The sequence below is a fragment of the Protobothrops mucrosquamatus genome, unplaced genomic scaffold, assembly GCF_001527695.2.
Source record: "Protobothrops mucrosquamatus isolate PMUCROS unplaced genomic scaffold, P.Mucros_1.0 scaffold1609, whole genome shotgun sequence".
Classification (NCBI taxonomy): Eukaryota; Metazoa; Chordata; class Lepidosauria; order Squamata; family Viperidae; genus Protobothrops; species Protobothrops mucrosquamatus.
In genome coordinates this window covers 283662-309494 of record NW_015387772.1, presented here as the reverse complement: position 1 = coordinate 309494, position 25833 = coordinate 283662, and the positions used below count along the sequence as shown (strand labels likewise).

General features: G+C 39.7%; 2 protein-coding genes across 2 annotated transcripts in view; one reads left to right on the top strand and one right to left on the bottom strand.

Moving 5' to 3' along the window:
• Window positions 1-527: 527 nt before the first annotated feature.
• LOC107293424 (glycogen phosphorylase, liver form) lies at window positions 528-24087 on the top strand (the record flags this gene model as incomplete). The annotated part of the gene is made up of 13 exons (XM_015822576.1): window positions 528-671; window positions 2011-2103; window positions 5054-5200; window positions 5535-5698; window positions 6597-6711; window positions 7633-7734; window positions 9320-9467; window positions 11848-11906; window positions 12873-13014; window positions 18435-18642; window positions 19560-19694; window positions 20477-20543; window positions 23729-24087. Coding segments are annotated over 13 exons (1725 nt in total), but the record flags the coding sequence as incomplete, so codon positions are not given.
• Window positions 24088-24338: 251 nt separating this feature from the next.
• The window catches only part of ABHD12B (abhydrolase domain containing 12B), a 35898-nt gene continuing 34403 nt past the window's right edge, over window positions 24339-25833 (bottom strand). The window contains exon 13 of the mRNA XM_015822580.1: window positions 24339-24982. Within this exon, the coding sequence (XP_015678066.1) occupies window positions 24958-24982 (25 nt within the window). The 3' untranslated portion in view covers window positions 24339-24957. The remainder of the gene's footprint in view (window positions 24983-25833) is intronic.

Genomic DNA, 25833 nt, shown 5'->3' with positions numbered 1-25833 from the left:
CTTTTTCACAAGGCAGCTGGACTTTCTTGGATGAGAAACGAAACATCTTCAATGAAAAACAAGAAAGTCCAATTGCCTCATGAAAAAGCATCTTTGGGATAACTATGACCTGGATGACTGAGAATCTCCATAGACATATGACTGTAATAAAGATTTGATTTGTTTATAGCTGCCCAAAGGCTCAACAATTGGATGACTGCTGCTGGCTCACTGCAAGGGAGAGGGAAATTACTGAAATCAATCAGATAATGCCACCTTTTCTTCAAGCCTCTCCTTGTCCTTGTAGCTAAAACTAAATTTGAGGGTTTTGACTACACCCAGACTGCTTTTCTTATCTGCTTATATAATGTCATAGATGCCTGGGGGACCAAGAAGGGCTTATATGTGGCAATTTAAGAAAATGTAGCCTACAGTCAGGTATTTATTTATCATTATAAATGTGATAAATACCATTAATGGATTTTGATCCTCCTCAAACTCACTTTGCATTTTTCTTACCAACCTGACGTTCTTGCTTCATCTGGTAGTTTTTTGAAGGCAAGGAGCTGCGTCTGAAGCAGGAATACTTTGTGGTAGCTGCCACCTTACAAGACATCATCCGACGGTACAAAGCTTCCAAGTTTGGGACTACTGAAAGTGTCCGGACTGCTTTTGATTCATTCCCAGACCAGGTCATTGCTTTTGGGGTGATATATCTGGGGGTGCGGGGTATTGGGCCGAGACATGTCATATCTGGCAGGCAAAATGTGGTTGTGAAGGGGGATGCCATCTTGGATGTAGAAAACCAGTGGGATGAAGTCAGGAAAATATTAGACTAGGACAGTGGTTCCCAACCTTCTCTATACCCCGCACCCCTGGAACACTTCTGATATATTCTCGCAACCCTTACAAAAGTTCAAAATAACAGCAACAAATTATGCATATTCACTATAATTTTGAAAACCCAAGTTTTTGCACCTCCTGGAATATCGTCTCGCACCCCTGGTTGGGAACCCCTGGGCTAGGGTCAGGTAGACCCCTGATCATAGCTAGGCTCAGTCTTAGAAGCTCATTGGGTGATGTTGATCAGACACTGTCACCCCACTCAATCTCACAGATTGAGGATAAAATTGGAGATGGGAATGTTAAGTGGGCTACCTTAAGTTCTAGAGGAAAGGCACGATGTAAATCAAATAATAAAACAAAGGCAAGTTGAGAATATTTTGACTACTTATGCAGTTCAACCAGGGCTCTTGTTCAAGAAGATCTTCTTCTGGGAGATGTGTAATAGTAATAACAATGGCATGCAATCATATAAAGTCCATTGTTCTCCCTAGCTCTAGTTCTCACGTGAAGTATTAATACCACTTTACAATGCCTTGGTAAGGCCACATTTGGAATACTGCATCCAGTTTTGGTCACCATGATGTAAAAAAGATGTTGAGACTCTAGAAAGAGTACAGAGAAGAGCAACAAAGATGATTAGGGGACTGGAGGCCAAAGCATATAAGGAACAGTTGCTGGAATTGGGAATGTCTAGTTTAATGAAGAGAAGGACGAGGGGGGACATGATAGCAGTGTTCCAATATCTCAGGGGCTGCCACAAAGAAGAGAGAGTCAAGCTATCCTCCAGAGCGCCTGAAGGCAGGACAAGAAGCAACGGATGGAAACTAACCAAAGAGAGAAGCAACCTAGAACTAAGGAGAAACTTCCTGACAGTTAGAACAATTAACCAGTGGAACAACCTGCCTCCAGAAGCGGTGAATGCGCCAACACTGGAAGTTTTTAAGAAGAAACTAGACAGCCATTTGTCCGAAATGGTATAGGGTTTCCTGCCTGAGCAGGGGGTTGGACTAGATGACCTCCAAGGTCCCTTCCAACTTTATCATCATTATTATTATTAGCTTGATTTAAGTTTTAGCTCCTTAACTTCTTGCAATTATCCAGCAGATTGATAGATTTGAATCCATATTTCTGCTTAAACTTTTCCCTCTGGATTTTTAACACATTTTTTTCCTTGGTTTTCAATAGGTTGCAATCCAGCTGAATGATACACATCCGTCAATGGCTATTCCTGAGTTGATGCGTGTGTTCTTGGATATAGAGAAGCTGCCCTGGTCCAAGGTTGGGATCACTTTTCTATTTCAGGGTTTGCAAGACTCCCACCTTCGCTCTGTTTTCCAGAGCCTTCATTTCATTCAGCCTCTTGCCTAATTCTGAAGCCATGGCTTCAAGTCTTCTTTTGCTTCCCATTTCCAGTTTTCAGACAAACACAAGTTGGTTTACAAAATATGCTGAAACCTAAAAAAAATCAGTTGTGCAATGCCCAAATAAATTGCTTAATTTGATGACTTGGTTAATGCAACATGTTAAATCTCATTTTGACCTAGTCTAGTATATTGTGTAAACTGAATCATACAGTCATTGTCTTAGATCTCAAAATTTTGGAAATAGTGATATTAGGGGTATTAATACCCTCCGGTTTGCCTCAAGAGTATAATCTTATAATAACAGTTCCATGGTGATGAGGGCTATTGTAAAACAATAACCCTTCAGGCTGCATTCAGCTCCAACATAACTTCAAAGATTACTGTCAAAGTCTCCAGGCTGCTTACAATCATAAAAGCAACAAGATGAAACATTAAAAGAGTAAATATTTGCACTAAAATTGATTTCAAAATTAACAAAAAGGAAGAAGATGCATATGGGGAGGAGGCAGGGTATTAGTCCATTAACTACTAATTAATTAGTCCATTAATAAGTTTTAATTAAATTTAGATGTAAACTAAATTAAATTTGATCTTTGACTTGGCCCAACTTTCAATTTGGTGGGAATGTGGCACCTTGCAAACCACTTAAGGCTAAGGGTGACGACCTTCAGCTCTAGGTATGTAGTTCCCCTAGAAAGGGTTCCACTGTGGCATGAAAGTTCATGCTAGCGCCATCTGCTTGGCTCTGTTGGCAAGGCATCAGTTGCTGCCACATACAGTACTCCATTGTATTTCCCTACTTTGCACATGTATTAGAACTGCAGTTGCTAGTTAAACGTGTGTCATAGAACACACTCCTTATTACTTGGGTTCTAGGGAAAAGCCAAAAAAATGTTGGACAGTCTCTTTGGCTGAGTTAAAGTTTTATAGTGGTATTGTAAAGTTTCTGAGTTGAGCTTGACTCCTAATGATTTCAGGAACATGGACGCTAATTTTTTGGGAAGTGATTTTCCACTGGCACCCTATAGAATATACTTGTATTTATATAATTATTTTGAATTTGATTCTGAAAATGCTTCAGAGGTGCAAGGGAATGAGCATAACACATGCCCCCAACTCCTTAGAGCAAAAGCGTCACTTCTTGGGATCATGTGGTTGCCCTCTGCCTTTTCCAGGCATGATTATTTAATGTGGTTGGGATTAACATTCTCATATGGGGAAGTTTATGACTGGCCCTAGCTGAGCAACCTTTTCCTACTATAAGTGATGAGGAGCAAGCAGCAAGCCAACTTGTAGTTTGCCAAACTCAATCAATTTGTTTGCATACTCAAGACTATAACAGTTGAAGCTTATCCAAAGAAGTCTAGCCAGACATGGGACTGAATATTTCTAAAGTATTGTCATGATGAATTTGATTTTATCCTCCAAAGTGTCTAGCTAGCCTATATATCACAGTGTCTACTGGGGACTGTATGTGATCTTGACCAAGCTCAGATCTCAAAATGGCCTGAACCACTTGAGGAACTCCATTGCATGACACCGAGAAAACGCAGTGGTGGAGGAGAAATACTACTTTTTGCCTCCTTCACCTCTACAAAGGAGATGTTGATAGTACATAATATGCTCTTTGTCAGGCTCCAAAAAACAAAGATGCCAAACTAAAGCAAACCACTTGTATCACTAAATTATACTCCGAGAAATCCTTGGAAGGAGCTGTCTTGGCTCTCTTCCTCCCAGACAATCTAAACTTCGCTGTTTTTTGTACCTCTGGAATGCAGCCCTCCCTCCTCTTCTAATTAACTCCTAGCTTTCGTTATTGCTCTCACCTGAAATGAGAAATGCTGTGGGGGTACTGTTTGGGTGTTTTTATTGTTTGGACTGTTTTATAGACTTGTAAGGCTCCCAGAGTCACTTGACTGAGATGGGCGGCTATAGAAATCAAATGAATAAATAAATAATATTTAGACTTCTTAAGGCAGTGGTGGCGAACCTATGGCACGGGTGCCAGAGGTGGCACTCAGAGCCCTCTCTGTGGGCACGCACGCCGTCACCCAGTTCTAGGCCTTCAGCTGGGTTTTATAAAACCTTTTCGCTTTAGGCCTCTGCCGCCGTGTGCAAAAAAAAAAAAAGGTTCAATCAATCAGTCAATTTCAACTTCTCGCAGGAAAAAAAAGATCTTGCAAAGTTGGAATTGATTGATTGAACTTTTTAGTCCCACTCAGTCTGCTGTTACCACCGCAGCCATGCCCACCCAATGGGCCACACCCACCCAATGAGCCACACCCACCCGGCACACGACGATGCATAAGTGGGTTTTGGGTTGCAGTTTGGGCACTTGGTCTCTAAAAGGTTCGCCATCACTGTCTTAAGGCAATTGATAAAGTTGATCATAGCCACTTTCATGATAAAATGGAATACTTTGGAATGGATGGTCTTGCTACCAGATGGATTTTACAGTTGGTCGAACCATATGGATCTATGTCTACATTCAAGCAGGTGTGTAGTGAGGCATCCCAAGGTTCTGCCCTGGATTTAGTGTTGTTCAACATTATCAATATGATTTAAACAAGAAGATAGAAGGGATGCTTATCAAATTCGCATATAACAAAAAGCTGGGAGGGTTGGCTGACACTCCAGAAGACAGGCTGTGGGTTCAGAAGACTATTGATATCTAATAATATGCGCAGTTCTCAATAGTGAGAAATGTAATGTAAGATTTCTGCATTTTAGTAAGAAAACAATATGCTCAGATACAAAGTAGGCAGTACGTGGCTTAGCAGTGGTAGTTGGGAGAGGATGCTAAAGAAAACGCATAAATTGTTTTTCTCAGTTTGCCTTATTATCTTTCTCTTCAAAAACACAAGGCCTGGGATATCACCACAAGGACCTTTGCTTATACAAACCACACAGTTCTCCCTGAAGCTCTTGAGCGTTGGCCAGTTGAGCTGGTGGAGAAGCTGCTTCCAAGACACTTGCAGATTATCTATGAAATCAATCAGAGGCATTTGGACGTAAGTAGGGTTTTATTAAACATTCTCTGACAGCTGTTTATTTTCTGGATGAATTTTTAAAAAGACAAAGGAACGGTTTTATGAAAACTCACTCTCCCCCACCCCAAGGCCCTTTTCAAGCTGGAAAAGTTGGATTATGCTTTTGATTCAGTCAAGAAATCTTTGTTCAGGTAGCCATATTGAAATGGGAAAAAAAATGTTGCATAGCATTTGCCTTTAAAATGTGGTTAGTCCAAGGATCCTTTCTTGCTAAAAATCCAAGCTGAACTGAATAGTTGGGAATGCACTTGAACAGGATTAACTGATGTTGCTTTTCATCTTCACACATACTCAGAAAATCAGAGCCCTGTTTCCCACGGATGTTGACCGTCTCAGGCGGATGTCCTTGATTGAAGAGGAAGGGGTCAAGCGTATTAACATGGCCCACCTCTGCATTGTGGGCTCTCACGCAGTGAATGGAGTTGCAAAGATTCACTCAGATATCGTCAAATCTCAAGTGTGAGTAGTGATGTGTATTTTGTTTGTGTTCAGCAACCAGAGACAATTTCCTTTTACTTTTGCCCACGGAAAAGTTTTAATTTGATTTAGACTTCTGAATGTTCTACTGTGAGATCAATTTTGAAGTTTAAGGCTGAACTCTGGGTGCCACTGAGTTTGTGCTAATATATAATTTTGTCTGTTACTATTATTGCTTCGATAATTTTCTGCCCTCCCAAACTTTGTGTTCTATAATTAAATTCTTGATAGTTGCCATATGCATTTTTGGGTGAAAGACTGCAGGACAAATTTCCCCAAAGTTATTTCAACTCTAGTACTTTGAAATCTTCATTTTCAATTTACTTCAGAGTTTGCAGGGAATGCCACAATTAAACACCCACATGAATAATTTTAGATTTATGCTACATATTAAGATTCAGATGTGGGCCACTTTTGTTCTTCTGTGATGAACTGGTTATTCTCATTCAACATACTTTACATAGTTTCTGAATTAATCCATTTTCAGAGTATCTACAATACACCGAATCATGTGTCAATTAAGGTTAAAACTAAGACTGCTATTAAATCTGCTAGTTCTTTAAATGACCTAATTAATCAGATCATGTGAACATAAACCTTATATGAGCAAATAAATCATCAATACAGCAATGGTGTGTGAAATAATTTTGTACTACATATAACATAAATACATAAAAAAACTTATGCTGTTGCTTTCAGCCTTGTGGGCTTCCGTCTATGCAAAAAATAAGTACCGTATATAAAAAAAGTGTAGGGTAATTATGCAATTAGTATTAATTGAAAATTTAAAACATTGGATGGCAAATGTTTTCTATCCCATCTGTTTAACTAGTAAATCTTGAGGATGTTCCATGAATATACTTTCTTGTTTTTTGTTCAGGTTCAAGGACTTTGCAGAGATGGAGCCAGAAAAGTTTCAGAATAAAACAAATGGGATCACTCCTCGTCGCTGGCTCCTGCTTTGCAACCCAGGACTTGCAGAATTAATTGCAGAGGTAAAAAAAACCTGCTCAGTTGTTCTGCTTAGCAAAATAATTATTGTAATAACTTGTGTGTGCTTTTTTATAAATTTTATTTTTTAAAAAAAAAAATAGTTCCTGATGTATAATCAGGCAGTTTCCATCTCCTTTCAAAGCTATGAAAACACTTTGTAAGTAGGATCTCTGCTTCTGCTGTCTACTCATCTACTATCATTCTGGTTAAATAGTCTTTGTAGGCCTTGATAGCATTTCACAACCTGCAGAACTTATTGAATAATAAAAGGAAAGGTGGTTGGTGTATTGTAGGCCATGGAAAAATGTCTGTGGAGTCCTTGGTGCTCACTGAGCTTAGTCGCATTTTGCAGTCATTTCATTATCCAACTAGGTAATATCATCCTCTATCATCCAGGTATTAATAATGTTACCCATTGGGTAATGAAATGTCTGCAAACACACAATTAACCTGAGAGAGAATGAAGGACTTCACAGTTCAGCCCTGAGCCACATAGGAATGCCTTCATAGGAATGCCTATCTCAATCCATTGAGCCTAAAATGTTTTTGAGAGGTCAATATTTATATACCGCTTTACAGTGCTTTACAGCCCTCTCTAAGTGGTTTGCAGAGTTAGCATATTGGCCCCAGCAATCTGGGTCCTCATTTTACCGACCTCGGATGTATGGAAGGGTGAGTCAATCTTGAGGTGGTGAGAATTGAACTGCCAAACTGCAGGCAGCTGTCAGTCAGCAGAAGTAACCTGCAGTACTGCACTCTAATCACTGCACCACCATGGCTCTTATGCTTAGATTCCTTAGGTACCACAATGAGTAGGTACCACAATGAGTATCAATGGGGAATGACAATGGAATGACTGGATTCTTAAAGGGTTCTGTCTTTTGAGATGATGCATATGTGAAATCTCTTTCTTCTTTGTATAGAAAATAGGAGAGGAATATGTGAAAGATTTGAGTCAGCTAACAAAGCTGCATCGGTTTGTAAATGATGATGTTTTCATCAGAGAGGTGGCCAAAGTCAAGCAGGTAAGGGGAATTTCTCCCTTTTTAGGAATTTTCTATCTCTAAATTGCTTTATAGATAATCCTTCATTGCATTTTGTTGTATCTGGCAAATACAGGAAGATTCAAGTGACAAATTCAGTTCATCATCATTCATTTTATCATACCAGCACCAGGTTAGGTTAAAACAGATAATTTGTTCAAAGTGATGTAAGGAGCTCTGTGCTTAAGTAGATACCCGAACCCAGGTCTCTGGGAATTATCATATAGAGAGGGAATTAGAAGGTAGATGTAAGTTGATTGTTACTTGGTAGGAAATCTGGAGAGTATCAGCTTTTGGAAGACTGCAATACAATAAGACTTTCAGAAAAGCTTAAAGGCCATTTAAGAGGCACTGTTGAGCAAATGTGCCACGTTTCTTGCTTTCTACTTACCAGACAGAATGCAAACCTCAGGGAAGACTCCTATTTCTACAAAGTCCAACATATCTTCTGTCAAAGGATGTTGGTGTGGGCAGGCTACACTAATCTACATATACACAAACAAGAAAATAGCTGCTGAGTAAGATTCTGCATTCTCCACAGGTGAAATACAAGTAGCTATGGGGCTTAGAGCCCAGTGACTAGATGGGAGGAAGCAGTTTGTAGTGGACCAGTGGAAGGCCAACAGTTCACCAAACTCTCAAAATGATTCCTGCATGCAACTAGAATGTCCATATAGGAGGTTTTACTCCATTTTCCTGGGGAAAACATTATGCTCAAGCTGTAACATTATGCTCAAGCTATAATTGCTTCATCTTCCTTCAACGGTGCTCTGGTTACAAGATAGAAGTAGTGTTTCAAGGACATGTCCTTAGCTAAAAGCAAATAAATCGTGTTTTTTGCTGATGCAAGAAAGTTGTGTAGATGAGGACTATGTTATCAGGCTTCCTTCAGGGACAATAGAAGAACTTGTTCCATTGCCAATCTAGCCGATCTTTGCAAGTAGAATTGAACACCTAGAGCAAAAGGTTTTTGGCCGGCTCTATCTTCTTTCCATTTGGTTATAAAAGTTTCCTATCAAAAGAGTGGCCATACCTGTTCTGTCCCCGTTCCGACCCACACACCCAAACAGCCAGCCGAGGGTTTAAAGACTTCTCCAGACACCAATGCACAGATAAGAAACTTGGCAGCAGCTCCGTAGCTGCCTGCCAAGACCTTTTTACTCCAAACACACAGAAACAAAAACAATACACACAGTTTTGAAACCACAGCACACTACTTTGCCAGAGATTCNTGACTCAGCTTAATCTCTGGCACGTCTCTTTTTCTGCTGCGCACGCTTATCGCTCCTACGCTGGCGTGGATCCAGCCACAACTTTTCTTCCTCATTATCTGACACACCTGGCTCCTGGCCAATCTGAGACACACCGGGCTCCTGGCCAATCTCTGAACCACCTGGCTCCTGGTCAATCTCTTCTCCGTCGGAAGACACCGGAGGCATTGCCAAAGAGGAGGGTCCTGGAGAGGGAGGCCTAGCCATCTCCTCTCCTTCATGTTCGGAGCCTTCTTCCTCCAATAAGAGGGGCTCACAAGACGGAGCCACAACAATACCTCCCTTTCTCTTCACAGGAAAACAAAGTCAAATTCGCTCAATATCTGGAGCAGGAATATAAAGTGAAGATCAACCCAGCTTCCATGTTTGACGTGCAAGTCAAGAGAATTCATGAATACAAGCGGCAGCTCATGAATTGCCTACATGTGATTACCATCTACAACCGTGAGTAAAATTGAGCCTAGCCAAGCAAATGGAGCATTCTTATGGCTTTTCTTCTTGCATAAATATAACTGCACTGCTCCAAAATAGAATCAAATGATAAACAAACATCTTTAATGATTTTTAAAGAATTATAATCTGAAACAAAAACTCTACCAATGAATGGGAATAACAGAACATTTGGGGATGCTCATTTTAAGCTTTATCGTGATGCACAGTCAATAAAAATAAAATAAGAACTATTCAGATTGTGAGAGTCATAAGGAAAGAGACTGCTTCCCTGGCTTAATTCCAGGTCTTGCCTGCCTGGATGCCTTGGCTTCTTTTGAACCCTTTTTCGAAGCCAATAATTTTCATCAGCTGCCTGATGTAGGTAAAAACTTCAGAATTACATTCCATTTTATCTCAATCCTCCTCACTTCTAGTTTGTAGAAACTGTTAATTGCCAGTCATTCTAGGCACAGTCTCCCATTTTTAGTACAGTTGTATAACAGTTCACAATTATTGCTCATTGAGCCCATGATTAATAGAGCACTGCAGAAGCAGACAATGTAAACGTCATACAGTAATGCACCAGGTTTGTGATTCCTTCTTTTATACTTTGTTTTGCCTTTTTCCTTGATTCCTTTACAGCAGGGATTCCCAACCTATGGTCAGCAGCCTGGTACCGGGCCATGGCCTATTGGCTACTGGGCCGCAGGAATAGCTGGCAAGCCCCCCCCTTCCGGTAGCGCTCCCGCATGAGCGCTAGCAGCCCCATTTGCGCATGTGTAGGTGCACTAGCACTGCCACCAGTGTCACATGGGCCTAGCGGCTTGTTTGTGCATGCATGCACATACCAGCAACCCATTTGCGCACGCCAGCAGCCCATTTGCGCATGCATGCGGGCACAAGCACGCCAACGCGGGTGCATGCAGTTTGCTTGTGCATGCACATGGATGCTAGCCTGTTTGTGCATGCAGTAGGCGCCGCTGCACCACCACGGATGCACGCGGCTTGCTTGTACATGCGTGTGGGCGCTAATTCCTGCTCCTCCCTTTCCTTCCAGGCCACCAAGTTGGAAAGGTTGGGGAACTCTGCTTTACAGTGTCCACTATGTTCAGGAACTGATACCTGACAACACCTGAGATTATTAAGATAGGATGCCTCCATGATTCCTCTGTGAATAGGGAACAAATGCCAAATTTCATGCCCTAATTTTATTTAGTAGGTAGTCTTTGACGTACAACCATTCGTTTAGTGAGTGTTCAGTGGCACTGAAAAAAAGTGTACAGTGGCACTGAAAAAAGTTACAACCGGTCCTCACAACTGACACAGCATCCTCATGGTCATGTCAGGTGCTTGGCAACCGGCATAGATTTACAGCTTCCCAGGGTCACATGATTTGCCGTTTGTGATCTTCCCAGCCAGCTTTTGATAAGCAAAGCCAATGAGGGAAGCTGGATTCCCTTAATAACCAAGTGATTTACTTCACAACTGCAGTGATTCACTTAACAACCATGGCAATAAAGACTGTAAAATCAGGCGTGACTCACTTAACAATCATCTTGCTTAACAATGGAAATTCTGGTGTCAATTGTGCTCATAAGTTGAGGACTGCCTGGTATTAACATTCTTTAATTAAAAATAAATGGGAATGTTGCATTTCGTATAGAAAAGAGTCAGTGTTAGACTGGCTGTTCCCACATAGATTTCCAAGCCTTCACAGAAAAAAAACCTGGGGGTGATTTCAATTGCGTCCTTTATCTGGAAATATTCTTCTTCGTACTCATCTTGCTTTCACCAAGAGTATATTTTACTAAGCCAAAGTGGTTACAGAAGTAGCAAAGCTGGATCTGGCATTTTCACATGCAAACTGCACAATTAACTTTCCCTTTCCCCTGTTATCAGTCAATGTCCAATTGGGTGCCTTCATATTGTTTAGGTAAGGGACCCTCTGTTTGTGGCTTTCCAGCTCTGTGTTCTGATGGGTGACCTTGGGTTGGCTGTTGTCTCTCAGGCTGGCATGGCTTGGTTCCCATTCCCCCATGATTCCTCCCTACATTCCAATCTCTTCTCCCTCCCCCCGTTACTAATGTCAGGCTATAAGCTTGCGATGTAAGGTTAGCAGAATAGCAGCCATGATACTTGGAGAAAATGTTCATAACATTATCTGAGAATTCCAAAGATGTCTATCAGTACACCCAAAGTTGGAGATCTCTTAGCAAGAAAAGGAAGCCAAATTGGCTGCAGTCATTCAAGAAAGAGCAGAGCTGGCATGATGGGCCTCAAAGAAAGCAACTCTAGGGAAGCAAAGAGCGATGAGGGGTGGAAGAGCCAAGGACGATTACTTTTTGCCTGGACAGAAGTCAAGCTTGGAATCTCTTGTCTTTCTCCTTTGCAGGCATTAAGCGAGATCCAACGAAGCCATTTGTGCCCAGGACTGTGATAATAGGTGGAAAAGTGAGTGATGAATTTGAGATTCAAGATTCATCTTTTGGGTGTTCTGCAAAGCAAATTATAACATTGCTGGAAATGTCATTTTCTGCCTCTTTCCTGAACTCTCATTACTAATCCATCTTTAATTACGCAAATAGGTAGTAGTGAGAGAGTCTTTCTTGTTTTCTCACTAGGTTAAATTGTGTGCGTGTGTGTGTTTATGTACATGTATATATAGTCTAAAGTAGATATGGATGTATCTTATAAAAATTAGATTATCCAGGCACCTGCAGAGTTATGCTGCTTCTTATGGAAGTGTCTGCCGTTGCCTTCTAGGATTTTTTTAAAAAATCCTTATCAAGTCTACAGCCCTGAAATTTCCTGATATTTTCCTACTGAACTCCTGACTAGATTCACATCCATTTAACATTTAAAGAATTGTGAAGATTGCAAGAATATTCATCTATCTATCTATCTATCTATCTATCTATCTATCTATCTATCTATCTATCATCTATCTATCTATCTATCATCTATCTATCTATCTACCTACCTACCTATTATCTCTCTCTGTCTATCTATTTTCTCTCTCTCTCTCTCTCTCTCTCTGTCTGTCTGTAAGTCAGTGAAAGCTATTCCCACTTAAATGTATGCAGCTTTCTATATGCCATTTTCCCCTGCCCCCCACCATGAAAAATCCCATGCATTCTAGCTCACTTTTTCCAAATGGTGCTTTCTAGATGCATTGGAGTTATGCAATTGTCCAAATTCTTTCAGGCTCTTTGGGAATTGTAATCCCATTTCATTTGAAAGCATAGCAGGTTGGGTAAGGTTGCTCTAACAGTTTCTTAGATGCTGGTCAGGAGATGCTAGTTTGATTATGTTGGTTTTCTGCAGCTTCTGCAGGTTTTATTCAGTTGGGAGTAGAATTCTTAGTCATAACCATCATAATCTCAACTCCTTACTGCTGCATTGCTTTCTTTCTTCTAGGCTGCTCCTGGGTATCATATGGCTAAGATAATAATAAAGCTGATCACTTCTGTAGGCCATGTAGTAAACAATGATCCTGGGGTTGGAAGCAAGCTGAAGGTCATCTTTCTGGAGAATTACAGAGTCTCACTGGCTGAAAAAGGTAATACAATCCATCTTGGAGATACCAGGCTGGGAAATGTAGGAATGAGAGCAGTTTGATGACCAGTAGCCATGCTGTGCCTAAGAAACTAATGAATAGGACTGACCAGAGTTTCAGATTTGATTCCAAAAGCGGCTTCAGAGCATTGAATATAGGACCCATCTGCAGCTTTTTCAAGCATCTTCAACATTTCCTATGAATGTGTGGCTGCCATGCAATCTAGGAATAATGCAGCTGCTTTAAAAAGTTTTGGAGAAATGCTCCTTTTATGCTGCTGTGAACTCTAGAATATCTTTGGAAATGAATCTGTACCATCTGTACCACAGCACAATACCATCTACACAGAAAAGTAATCAGCACACTGAAAAGTACCAAGGTTTTCAGAATTGAGGGGATGGGGACAATATATTTAATGAGCTCAGAGTGCTGACTGATAAGTGTAGAGAATAGAAGAATGTTCAGTTGGACTCTTTAAAGTCCTTGAACAAAGAATTAAACTGGGTGCTGTTGTGGTATTCATCCAATGATGGATTAGGAAGTGTCCTGGATGCATAGGTTTTGAATTTGAATGACTCCTGGGATTTTATACATCCTGTATATATATACTCTACTTAATATAAACAACATGAACAACAACAACAAGAAGAAATATTTCCTAACTCTTATACTGAACCTCCTCCAGACCACACCATTCACAGGAGCAGGTTTTTGGAAATAAAGTCCCACCTCAAAGTAATTCAAAGTGTTCCCAGACATGGCTTTCCAGACACAGTAGTGTCTTTCAAGACCAAATCATTCCCAGAACACCTTAAATCATTTGCAATTTAGAGGATTTGCTTTTGGAATCTTCTAGATCACTTCAGTTAGTTGAAGGAGAGCAAAATACTCTGGCATTTTCTGCAAAGTTGTATCTCAGATTGATAAGCTTTGTATATCTCTTTTACTTGTATTACATAATTATTCGAAATAGCAATTTGTCTTCTTTTTTTACTATTTCATAACAAAAGGATTAAAAGGTCTCATTTTTGTGCACCTCAATTAGGCCCCATAAATGAGATGAAAAAGGGGGATACAAATAGACAAGCCTATCTAGTTGTTAAAGCTGGCATTGAAATGTAACATTTTTCAAGATGCTGAATAATAACCTCTTATGAGGTTATGAACAGAAACATCTCTGCTTTCTTAGATTTTTTCCAAACTAATGGGCAGGAGCTGTGCACCCACAAGAAATTTTGTCTTTTGGTGGGCTTAGTTCAAAAAGTGCACAAATCAGCAACAGGGAGTCAGCCTTGCTACATTGCCAACCAGTTGCAATGCAAATGAGGGAAAAAGGAATGCCCAGATACTAAGATAATATTTTCTTGGCAGTGATCCCTGCTACAGATTTATCAGAGCAGATTTCGACAGCTGGCACCGAAGCTTCGGGAACTGGCAACATGAAATTCATGCTCAATGGGTCTCTGACCATCGGGACCATGGATGGTGCCAATGTAGAAATGGCAGAAGAAGCTGGAGAAGAGAATCTTTTCATATTTGGCATGAGAGTGCCAGATGTGGCAGAGTTGGACCAGAGAGGGTAAGACTGGTTAACAGCTCAACTGGGGCACAAGTGGGTGTAGGAAAAATCCTCAATTGTCTGAAGTGAAACTGACTTCCAAAACTTGAATGGAGGAGGAAGACACAGAGTAGAATAATGGTGTTTGTGTGACCTCACATTTTAATGGCATAAGATTTAGCACTATGGGTGCTATGAATTTATATTATTGGGGTGAAAAAATGTATGGGGTTCTATTCCTACCTTATTAAGGCACCTAGGCCTGGAGATAGAATGTTCTCTTGAACTTCCCACTTCCTACAGTCATTTTTTTTGTCCATGTGCTAATGTCATATTAAAAAGGGAGTGGGAATCAGCCAAAATGCTGAAATAGATATTGAGTTATATTTTTCATGGATTAATTGCTTTGAATGAAAAACATCTGAGCATTTCAAATAATAAACCCTCGTGCTGTGGATCCCATCTGTAGGGGAACTACATTTGGCGGGTCTCAAGAGGCGGGTCTTTTCTGCCCTAGTGCCCACCTTGTGGAATCTTCTCTTCCTGGAAGTGAGGTTAGCTCACTGTTAACATTCCGCTAGTCCTTCAAGAACTAGTTGTCATCTGCTTGGGGATCCTGGGGGACCTGTGAGAGCTTGTGATGGCTCCCTTAACCGTAGTTAACATTATTTTCTCTTATTCTTGTGCTTTTAATATATTTTTAGAAATGAATATTTTTATATGTGTATTGTTTTAATTAAGTGTGTGTGCCATCCAATGTTGCTTTTTTGTGAGATGGGCAGCCATACAAATTTAATCAATACCATAAATAAAACATCTTTTGGATTCGGCGCCATTCTGCATCTCGCCTCCACTCTCTGGGCACCTTTCCTGGTCTGCTCTCAAAGTGAATATTCTGTGGTACCTGTTGCTCATCTAACAATAATGGCTCCACCTTCTTCCACCAGGTACCATGCTCAGGAATATTATAATAAGCTTCCTGAATTGAAGCAAGCTATGGATCAGATCAAAAGTGGTTTCTTTTCACCACAACAACCTGATCTGTTCAAAGATTTGGTCAACATGTTGTTCCACCATGACCGGTGAGTAAAGATGCCTTACAGATTTGTTTTTTAAATGACCATATGTCCCCTTATCACTTGTCAGACAAACATTTGAGTCCTGTTAAGGTCAGTTAACATTAAGGTCAGTTTTCTTTAGTCTATTATGTAATTTAAAAGCACCAAGAAACTTGAATCCAGTATGAAGTTCTTCCCTTAAATCATTTTGTCATGCCAATGAAATTCAGGGTGGAGTTGCAGGGTAGTGATATATGCATACAATCACAGTTTTAATGTTTGGGATCACCAATTGTTAAAGAAAATGTGTTACTCCCCATCCAAGTGGAGACTTGTCAAAGGATTTTTGCAGTATCCTCTATTCTTGGACAAGGTTTTGGACTACATTAAATGTCCTTATGGGCCAGTAGATTAATTCTAAATTTTGGGAACATAATTTTGGCTTGCTCACAAATTAAATGATATGGAGGTGATTTATTATCATAGAGTACCCAATTATAAGAAACACACTGGTGTGGTTGTTCCCCACCATTCTCCCGTGCCTTCATGGTTGCTTATTACAAGATATGTTAAAATGTATTGTTCTGGACCCTTCTGGAATACACTATTTATTTCTATTCTGATTTAACAATTCTATGTATGGTCTGGCACTTTCCCAGAAGCTAGTCCTCTGAACAAAAATTAATTTGTGGTGTTCTAAAGACAGTTTTTGGAATAATGAACTCAAGACTAACCAATGGTCTAGATCTAGAAATCTAAAACTCAGATTGCCTTTAAAACATTTCACACATTTTGGTTTTCTTTTGGATAGGTTTAAAGTTTTTGCAGACTATGAAGCTTATGTCAAGTGCCAAGACAGTGTCAGTCAACTCTACATGGTAAGCTGGGTGTGGAGAAATTTCTTTGTAGGACTTATAAACTAATGACCTGTTACTAACTAATTTGTGTCCAAATCCAGAACGTTTACAGTGTTTACTGTATAAGCATCTGAATGAATAATCAAAGTGCAAATCTCCAGTGTTCTGTCCTGTGTGTCTCTGACTGGACAAATTAACTACCTTATCTACAATGAATTTGTACAACACACATACCCAGTTAAATTAACCATGTTTACTGGACCAAATTTTCTGAGTTTGCATGACATACTGGACTAACCACTAACTGAAACTGATGGATTAACAAAAACTAGAGTAAAAGTTATTTGTGTATCAGGCCAATCTATTCAGAACTTTATTTTTTTGCTTAGTAAGTTTGCTGGAGGTGATCGATTTTATTCACTACAGTGACTAAATTTGTGTGCTTTTATGTCTTTCTATAACTCAAATTCTATTGCTCTATAATTAGTGACCAGGATTCTACAAGTGAACAAATAACTAAAATAATTAAGCAGCTTTTACAGCCCAGAGAGTGCTATAAAGCTCTATGAGGCAGTATGTAAGCATAAAATGCTAATGCTATTTTACTTAAAATAAGACAGCATAAAATTATAGCTAGGTCATTAAGATGATCAGAGTATGTCTAATTTTAAAGACAGTAGCACACTATATAGTANTGGACCATTTGAAGCCTCCGGGTGCTCCTCAAAGGGAGCCCCATGTAGAGAGCATTACAGTAGTCCAGGCGGGAGGTGACAAGAGCATGAGTGACTGTGTGTAAGGCGTCCCGGTCCAGAAAAGGCCGCAACTGGTGAATCAGGCGAACCTGATAAAACGCCCCCCTGGTCACGGCCGACAGATGGTCATCTAAAGTCATCTAAGTTATGCTGCTGTGAACTCTAGAATATCTTTGGAAATGAATCTGTACCATCTGTACCACAGCACAATACCATCTACACAGAAAAGTAATCAGCACACTGAAAAGTACCAAGGTTTTCAGAATTGAGGGGATGGGGACAATATATTTAATGAGCTCAGAGTGCTGACTGATAAGTGTAGAGAATAGAAGAATGTTCAGTTGGACTCTTTAAAGTCCTTGAACAAAGAATTAAACTGGGTGCTGTTGTGGTATTCATCCAATGATGGATTAGGAAGTGTCCTGGATGCATAGGTTTTGAATTTGAATGACTCCTGGGATTTTATACATCCTGTATATATATACTCTACTTAATATAAACAACATGAACAACAACAACAAGAAGAAATATTTCCTAACTCTCCAGACCACACCATTCACAGGAGCAGGTTTTTGGAAATAAAGTCCCACCTCAAAGTAATTCAAAGTGTTCCCAGACATGGCTTTCCAGACACAGTAGTGTCTTTCAAGACCAAATCATTCCCAGAACACCTCAAATCATTTGCAATTTAGAGGATTTGCTTCCGGAATCTTCTAGATCACTTCAGTTAGTTGAAGGAGAGCAAAATACTCTGGCATTTTCTGCAAAGTTGTATCTCAGATTGATAAGCTTTGTATATCTCTTTTACTTGTATTACATAATTATTCGAAATAGCAATTTGTCTTCTTTTTTTACTATTTCATAACAAAGGGATTAAAAGGTCTCATTTTTGTGCACCTCAATTAGGCCCATAAATGAGATGAAAAAGGGGGATACAAATAGACAAGCCTACCTAGTTGTTAAAGCTGGCATTGAAATGTAACATTTTTCAAGATACTGAATAATAACCTCTTATGAACAGAAACATCTCTGCTTTCTTAGATTTTTTCCAAACTAATGGGCAGGAGCCGTGCACCCACAGATTTATTCTTTTGGTGGGCTTAGTTCAAAAAGTGCACAAATCATTGCCAACCAGTTGCAATGCAAATGAGGGAAAAAGGAATGCCCAGATACTAAGATAATATTTTTTTGGCAGTGATCCCTGCTACAGATTTATCAGAGCAGATTTCGACAGCTGGCACTGAAGCTTCGGGCACTGGCAACATGAAATTCATGCTCAATGGGGCTCTGACCATCGGGACCATGGATGGTGCCAATGTAGAAATGGCAGAAGAAGCTGGAGAAGAGAATCTTTTCATATTTGGCATGAGAGTGCCAGATGTGGCAGAGTTGGACCAGAGAGGGTAAGACTGGTTAACAGCTCAATTGGGGCACAAGTGGGTGTAGGAAAAATTCTCAATTGTCTGAAGTGAAATTGACTTCCAAAACTTGAATGGAGGAGGAAGACACAGAGTAGAATAATGGTGTTTGTGTGACCTCACATTTTAATGGCATAAGATTTAGCACTATGAGTGCTATGAATTTATATTATTGGGGTGAAAAAATGTATGGGGTTCTATTCCTGCCTTATTAAGGCACCTAGACCTGGAGATAGAATGTTCTCTTGAACTTCCCACTTCCTACAGTCATTTTTTTTGTCCATGTGCTAATGTCACATTAAAAAGGGAGTGGGGTGGAATCAGCCAAAATGCTGAAATAGATATTGAGTTATATTTTTCATGGATTAATTGCTTTGAATGAAAAACATCTGAGCATTTCAAATAATAAACCCTCGTGCTGTGGATCCCATCTGTAGGGGAACTACATTTGGCGGGTCTCAAGAGGTGGGTCTTTTCTGCCCTAGTGCCCACCTTGTGGAATCTTCTCTTCCTGGAACTGTTAACATTCCGCTAGTCCTTCAAGAACTAGTTGTCATCTGCTTGGGGATTCCGGGGGACCTGTGAGAGCTTGTGATGGCTCCCTTAACCGTGGTTAACATTATTTTCTCTTATTCTTGTGCTTTTAATATATTTTTAGAAATGAATATTTTTATATGTGTATTGTTTTAATTAAGTGTTGTGTGCCATCCAATGTTGCTTTTTTGTGAGATGGGCAGCCATACAAATTTAATCAATACCATAAATAAAACATCTTTTGGATTCGGCGCCATTCTGCATCTCGCCTCCACTCTCTGGGCACCTTTCCTGGTCTGCTCTCAAAGTGAATATTCTGTGGTACCTGTTGCTCATCTAACAATAATGGCTCCACCTTCTTCCACCAGGTACCATGCTCAGGAATATTATAATAAGCTTCCTGAATTGAAGCAAGCTATGGATCAGATCAAAAGTGGTTTCTTTTCACCACAACAACCTGATCTGTTCAAAGATTTGGTCAACATGTTGTTCCACCATGACCGGTGAGTAAAGATGCCTTACAGATTTGTTTTTTAAATGACCATATGTCCCCTTATCACTTGTCAGACAAACATTTGAGTCCTGTTAAGGTCGGTTAACATTAAGGTCAGTTTTCTTTGGTCTATTATGTAATTTAAAAGCACCAAGAAACTTGAATCCATTATGAAGTTCTTCCCTTAAATCATTTTGTCATGCCAATGAAATTCAGGTTGGAGTTGCAGGGTAGTGGTATATGCATCTAATCACAGTTTTAATGTTTGGATCACCAATTGTTAAAGAAAATTTGTTACTCCCCACCCAAGTGGAGACTTGTCAAAGGATTTTTGCAGTATCCTCTATTCTTGGACAAGGTTTTGGACTACATTAAGATTAAATGCCAGTAGACTAATTCTAAATTTTTGGAACATACTTTTAGCTTGCTCACAGATTAAGTGATATGGAGGTGATTTGTTATCATAGAGTACCCAATTATCAGAAACAGACTGGTGTGGTTGTTCCCCACTATTCTCCCGTGCCTTCATGGTTGCTTGTTACAAGATATGTTAAAATGTATTGTTCTGGACCCTTCTGGAATACACTATTTATTTCTATTCTGATTTAACAATTCTATGTATGGTCTGGCAGTTTCCCAGAAGCTAGTCCTCTGAACAAAAAATAATTTGTGGTGTTCTAAAGACAGTTTTTGGAATAATGAATTCAAGACTAACCAATGGTCTAGATCTAGAAATCTAAAACTCAGATTGCCTTTAAAACATTTCACACATTTTGGTTTTCTTTTGGATAGGTTTAAAGTGTTTGCAGACTATGAAGCTTATGTCAAGTGCCAAGACAGTGTCAGTCAACTCTACATGGTAAGCTGGGTGTGGAGAAATTTCTGTGTAGGACTTATAAACTAATGACCTGTTACTAACTAATTTGTGTCCAAATCCAGAACGTTTACAGTGTTTACTGTATAAGCATCTGAATGAATAATCAAAGTGCAAATCTCCAGTGTTCTATCCTGTGTGTCTCTGACTGGACAAATTAACTACCTTATCTGCAATGAATTTATACAACACACATACCCAGTTAAATTAACCATGTTTACTGGACCAAATTTTCTGAGTTTGCATGACATACTGGACTAACCACTAACTGAAATTGATGGATTAACAAAAACTAGAGTAAAAGTTATTTGTGTATCAGGCCAAGCTACTCAGAACTTTATTTTTTTGCTTAGTAAGTTTGCTGGAGGTGATCGATTTTATTCACTACAGTGACTAAATTTGTGTGCTTTTAAGTCTTTCTATAACTCAAATTCTATTGCTCTATAATTAGTGACCAGAATTCTACAAGTGAACAAATAACTAAAATAATTAAGCAGCTTTTACAGCCCAGAGAGTGCTATAAAGCTCTATGAGGCAGTATGTAAGCATAAAATGCTAATGCTATTTTACTTAAAATAAGACAGCATAAAATTATAGCTAGGTCATTAAGATGATCAGAGTATGTCTAATTTTAAAGACAGTAGCACACTATATAGTACATTTAAAGAAATGAAAGCATTACTGACCTGATAAAAGCAACTGTGCATAAAATAAATCAATTGTTTGGGTACTTCACTAGATAGGAATTATAAAATGGGCCCTTAAGTCTTTTTAGGAAGGTGCAGTATAACAAGACGTGTGGAATGTAGTCCAGAGTCGCAGGAGGGAAGAGCTGTTTTCCCAGGGAACAAAGAGACCACATTGCTTGAAATCTTTAGTATGAAAGGAAAAGATGGAAGGCGGATGCTGCTCCCCCCCATCAACGATGCACAGGGTGTATCTAATTGTTATATAGATAAATGCTTTAGTTTTTGGCAAGATGTCTGTCTGTAAGCAAACAATAAAATACTCCAATTGTCCTTGGTTCCTTGGGCCTGGTAGGAAATGAGCTATGGATTTGATAGCTTCTTCACCACAAGAGTATAATCTTAGCTCATAAGGGATGGTTTTGTATTTGCTCCCAAGAACAGTTTTTGGGAGGACATTGGAATATGCTAATGTTTGTACTCTTCAAAGTTATGCGATTTAAATATCTAGCTAACCTGCAAAAGGAGCATGACCGCTCAGGAATGTGTTCCTGGATAAAGCAGATCGATCCAGTTGCAACATCTCCACAGTCAAATGATCGAAATATGGATGATTGGCAACAGGCATGTATTTATGACGGGTGCCATGTCCCGGGGTCATGGGGTCAACTTTTGTGACCTTCTGACAACCAAAGTCAATGGGGAAGCCAGTTTCACTTAACAAACGTGTGACTAACTTAACAACTGCAGTGATTCACTTAGCAACTGTGGCAAAAAGGTCGTAAAATAAGGCAAAACTCACTTAACAAATGTCTTACTTAGCAACAGAAAGTTTGGGCTCAATTGAGGTCGTAAGTCGAGGACTATCTGTACTAAAGATGTTAAATGTGCTCAACAAGCAACCAGTGGAGAAGAAAAGGCTGAAATACAGTATCTCTAAACCAGGGGTAGGCAACCTTGACTCTTTTATGACTCATGGACTTCAACTCCCAGAATTCCTGAGCCAGCCATGCTGGCTCAGGAATTCTGGGAGTTGAAGTCCACGAGTCATAAAAGAGCCAAGGTTGCCTACCCCTGCTCTAAACCCACTAAGAGGTGGGGGGAAAAGAACTGATAGATCTGTCAAAACCACGAAGAAGCTCCAAATGCTGTTACTGTTTAAGCAACCTATAATTTCAAGCATGTGGTTACAATGATTCCCTTCTTGAGCAATTTCCTCACTATTTCCAATACAGCTGTTTTGTTCCGACAGTCCTTTGACTTATGATCACAATTGAGCTCCAGATTTCTGTTGCTAAGCGAGGCAGTTTTTATGTGCGTCATGCCCCACTTTATGACCTTTTTGTCATGGTTGTGAAGTGAATCCTTACAGTTGTTGAATGAATCATGCAGTCATTGAATATGGCTCCCCTCATGGACTTCACTTGTCAGAAGCTCCTTAGGACTAAAGCGTAAACTCATTCATAAAATAGCTAACTAATTTGCCAAATAAAACCCTAAAAGCTAAAATAATATGTTATATAATAAGACTGAACAGCTTCCCAACGAGCTCCTGTCCTGTCAACTTCCTCCTGCTAACACTCCATAGATATGTGGGTTTTCAGCACTGAAATCCTTTTCTGCTCATCTCATCTCACTATAGACAACAGCTGCCTGTCCTACGTTCTTTCATCTTGATACTCTCTTTACTGGCTTCAGGCCTTACAATACATCCTACACCTTTCCTGGTCAAGCTCTTCTAATATATTGAATTAACTTCCTTTAACTTCCTCCAACTAGGTTTCCCTTAGAAACGGAGTTGAACTGACTCCTGTAATTGTTCCCACCATGCACTTTGCCATCAGATTAGGATGGATGTTATACATCCATTCCTTCATCTATTCTTGTCTTTCACGAATGAAGATGAATATAACGTGTCCCAGAATAATGTTGCAGGATCTGGGTGGATCACCGGGAACAGAGGTTTAGTCTTCCAAGCTTTCAGACTCATTCTGGAGCCCATCCACAGAGAACTTCTCTCTAGCAGAGTGGTTCTTTCTTTTCTTTTCCTTCTGTATTTTTTTTCATCACAGCATTTACCAGCAAGAAGAAAAGGGACAGTTTCTCTCTCATCCTTGCTGCAGGATGCAGGGGACTTGGCAGTGACATGTGCCATCAGAGGAAGTTAAAATAATGCTTATCTGTTATTTTTGGTAATGCAAAATAGATGTCATTGAGCCTTTGCACTAATTTAACCTTCTTTTTCCATCCAAAATTAATAATTGGCCATATTTTTATGCATTCTTGAAGGACAGCAAAAATGGGGTGGAGTTACCTACAAGCTGTTATTTGCTTGCTCCTGATCTAAGATGTATTGCTTGTTAGGAATTTGAGGTGAATTATAGTGTGTCATGCAGGGCTGTGCCATGTTCAGTACTATGTAGGTGGCTGTACCATGTTTGATTGTCATGCAAGAGCCAGGTTCACATAAGCTCTTTCTTACAGAACACCAAAGAATGGACCAAAATGGTCATCAGGAACATTGCAGCCTCTGGGAAGTTTTCCAGTGACAGGACCATCAAAGAATACGCCCGTGATATCTGGAATGTGGAACCGTCTGACCTCAAGATCCCGCCACCCAATGTACCTCGCGATGTTGCTGATGAGACGCTGGCCAATGACTCAGCTGAAAAGTTGCGTGTGTGAATCCGAGCAGTCCTGCAAGCTTAACTCCACATGGATAATGCACAGTACACCCTACACTGGGAAAAGCATGCATAGATTTAACAAGTAATGGTAATAAAGTGGCCTCTTCTCTTTTGCTTGCAAGCACTGAGGGCAGTTGGGGTATTTTATGCATTGTCTACATTTATCTGTTCTCTCCCTTCCCTTCTTTGGGAACTCTGGGAATTGTTCCAAAACTTTTTGCTCTGATACATTCTATTTCACCTGATGGCTCCTAAGTGTGCCGGACCATTTATCTCTCATGTTAGGCAATATGATCTTTGGCCATGCTAGATAGTAGTCCCAGCACAACTAGAGAGTACAGTTCAAAGGGCACATTTTTACTAATTTATAGTAGATGTTATAAAAAATGCCATTAGTGAGACCAAATATTCTATTTTGCTCAATCGTCGTCTTTTAAAGAAAATGAAAGGGGTTGTCCAAGATGTACATTCATGAAATGAGGTATTAGCAGAAAGAATACATTTTAAGAAAGGACAGCGTTAACACAGAATTTGTAGTGTTTTGTATAGAATCTGGATTACATGTTCTTCTTTCAAAGGGTGAGCATATGCTCCTACTTAGCAATGATAGTTATTTGAAGTATTCTGAAGAACACCTTGAGCCTTTCAGCAGGTATTAATGACAGCATTGGGCCTTTAAGGAAGTTGCCCTGTATAGTATACACTATAAATCAAATTGATTCATACTGGCAACATAACTGTGAGTAAGAAGACATGCTGAGACAAAAAAGATGTTCTGCTGAAATAAGGCTTATAGCACTCAAGATGAGATGCATTTATATAAAAAGAAGAAATCTTTGCTAGACTCAAAAGCTCCTGTATTTTTGCCCAGTAATGTTCTGTAATGTACACCTGCAAATTTCACCTGATAAAATAAACTGAAATCCACTTTTTCTTCTTCGAACTGTTCGTTATTTTAATATCCGTGGCAAGAGCAGATGTCTCCTTGAGGTTGCTGTAAAGTCACTGTCTACTTGATTGCTGATCCTACGTAATGCTCTTGAGGAAGTCTCTGTTGTGGAACACACAGAAAGAATTTATGTTCTTTAGATTTGATGCCGTATAAAATCAACCTCCTGCTCAAATTGTCTGATTCACTTGGCCAGGTTTGGGTAGGATATTTTATGCAGAAAAATTATGAAACTATGTACAAATTGTGGCAGCGGAAGCTTTACACACACATCCTTCAACATAATATCCTGCCTTTCTGCAGATAGGGAACTTAAGGCAGCTAGAAGGTAAGGATGAAATATTAAGCAATTAGAAACCATCAAAACAACAATAATATATCTGAATATAATCTTTTAAGCCCTGGTGATGCAGTGGTTAAAGTGCAGTATTGCAGGCAAACTCTGCCCACAGCCTAGAATTCAATCCTGAAGGGGCTCAAGGTTGACTTCCAAGATCGGTAAAATGAGTACCCAGATTGTTGGGGTCAATATGCAAATAATGCTTCTACACTAAAGTAGAGAGTGCTGTAAAGCATTATGGGACAGTATATAAGCTTAAGTGCTATTACTATTGCTAATGCTTTTTAAACGGGGGCTAGAAAAATAAATAGCCCACTCACCACTCAGTGGTGGTCATCTGAACTTTTCCATTCATTGAAATTCATCATCCCCAACCCCGTCACAGCAGTACAGTATGTAGCAATAACAATTGGCCAGTTTGAGCATGCATGGGACAGAAGTATTGCATGATAAATTTTCAGCCACTGCTGCTGGAACTCCTTTCCAAAATGACCTCTCTCTTGAAATCTCAGAAGCACAAGCTCATCTGCTTGATTAAGCTACTCTTAATCGGGTAAGAAGAAAATCTACATTTTGCCATTAAAAATGGATTTTCTGCACTATGGCCTAGTTT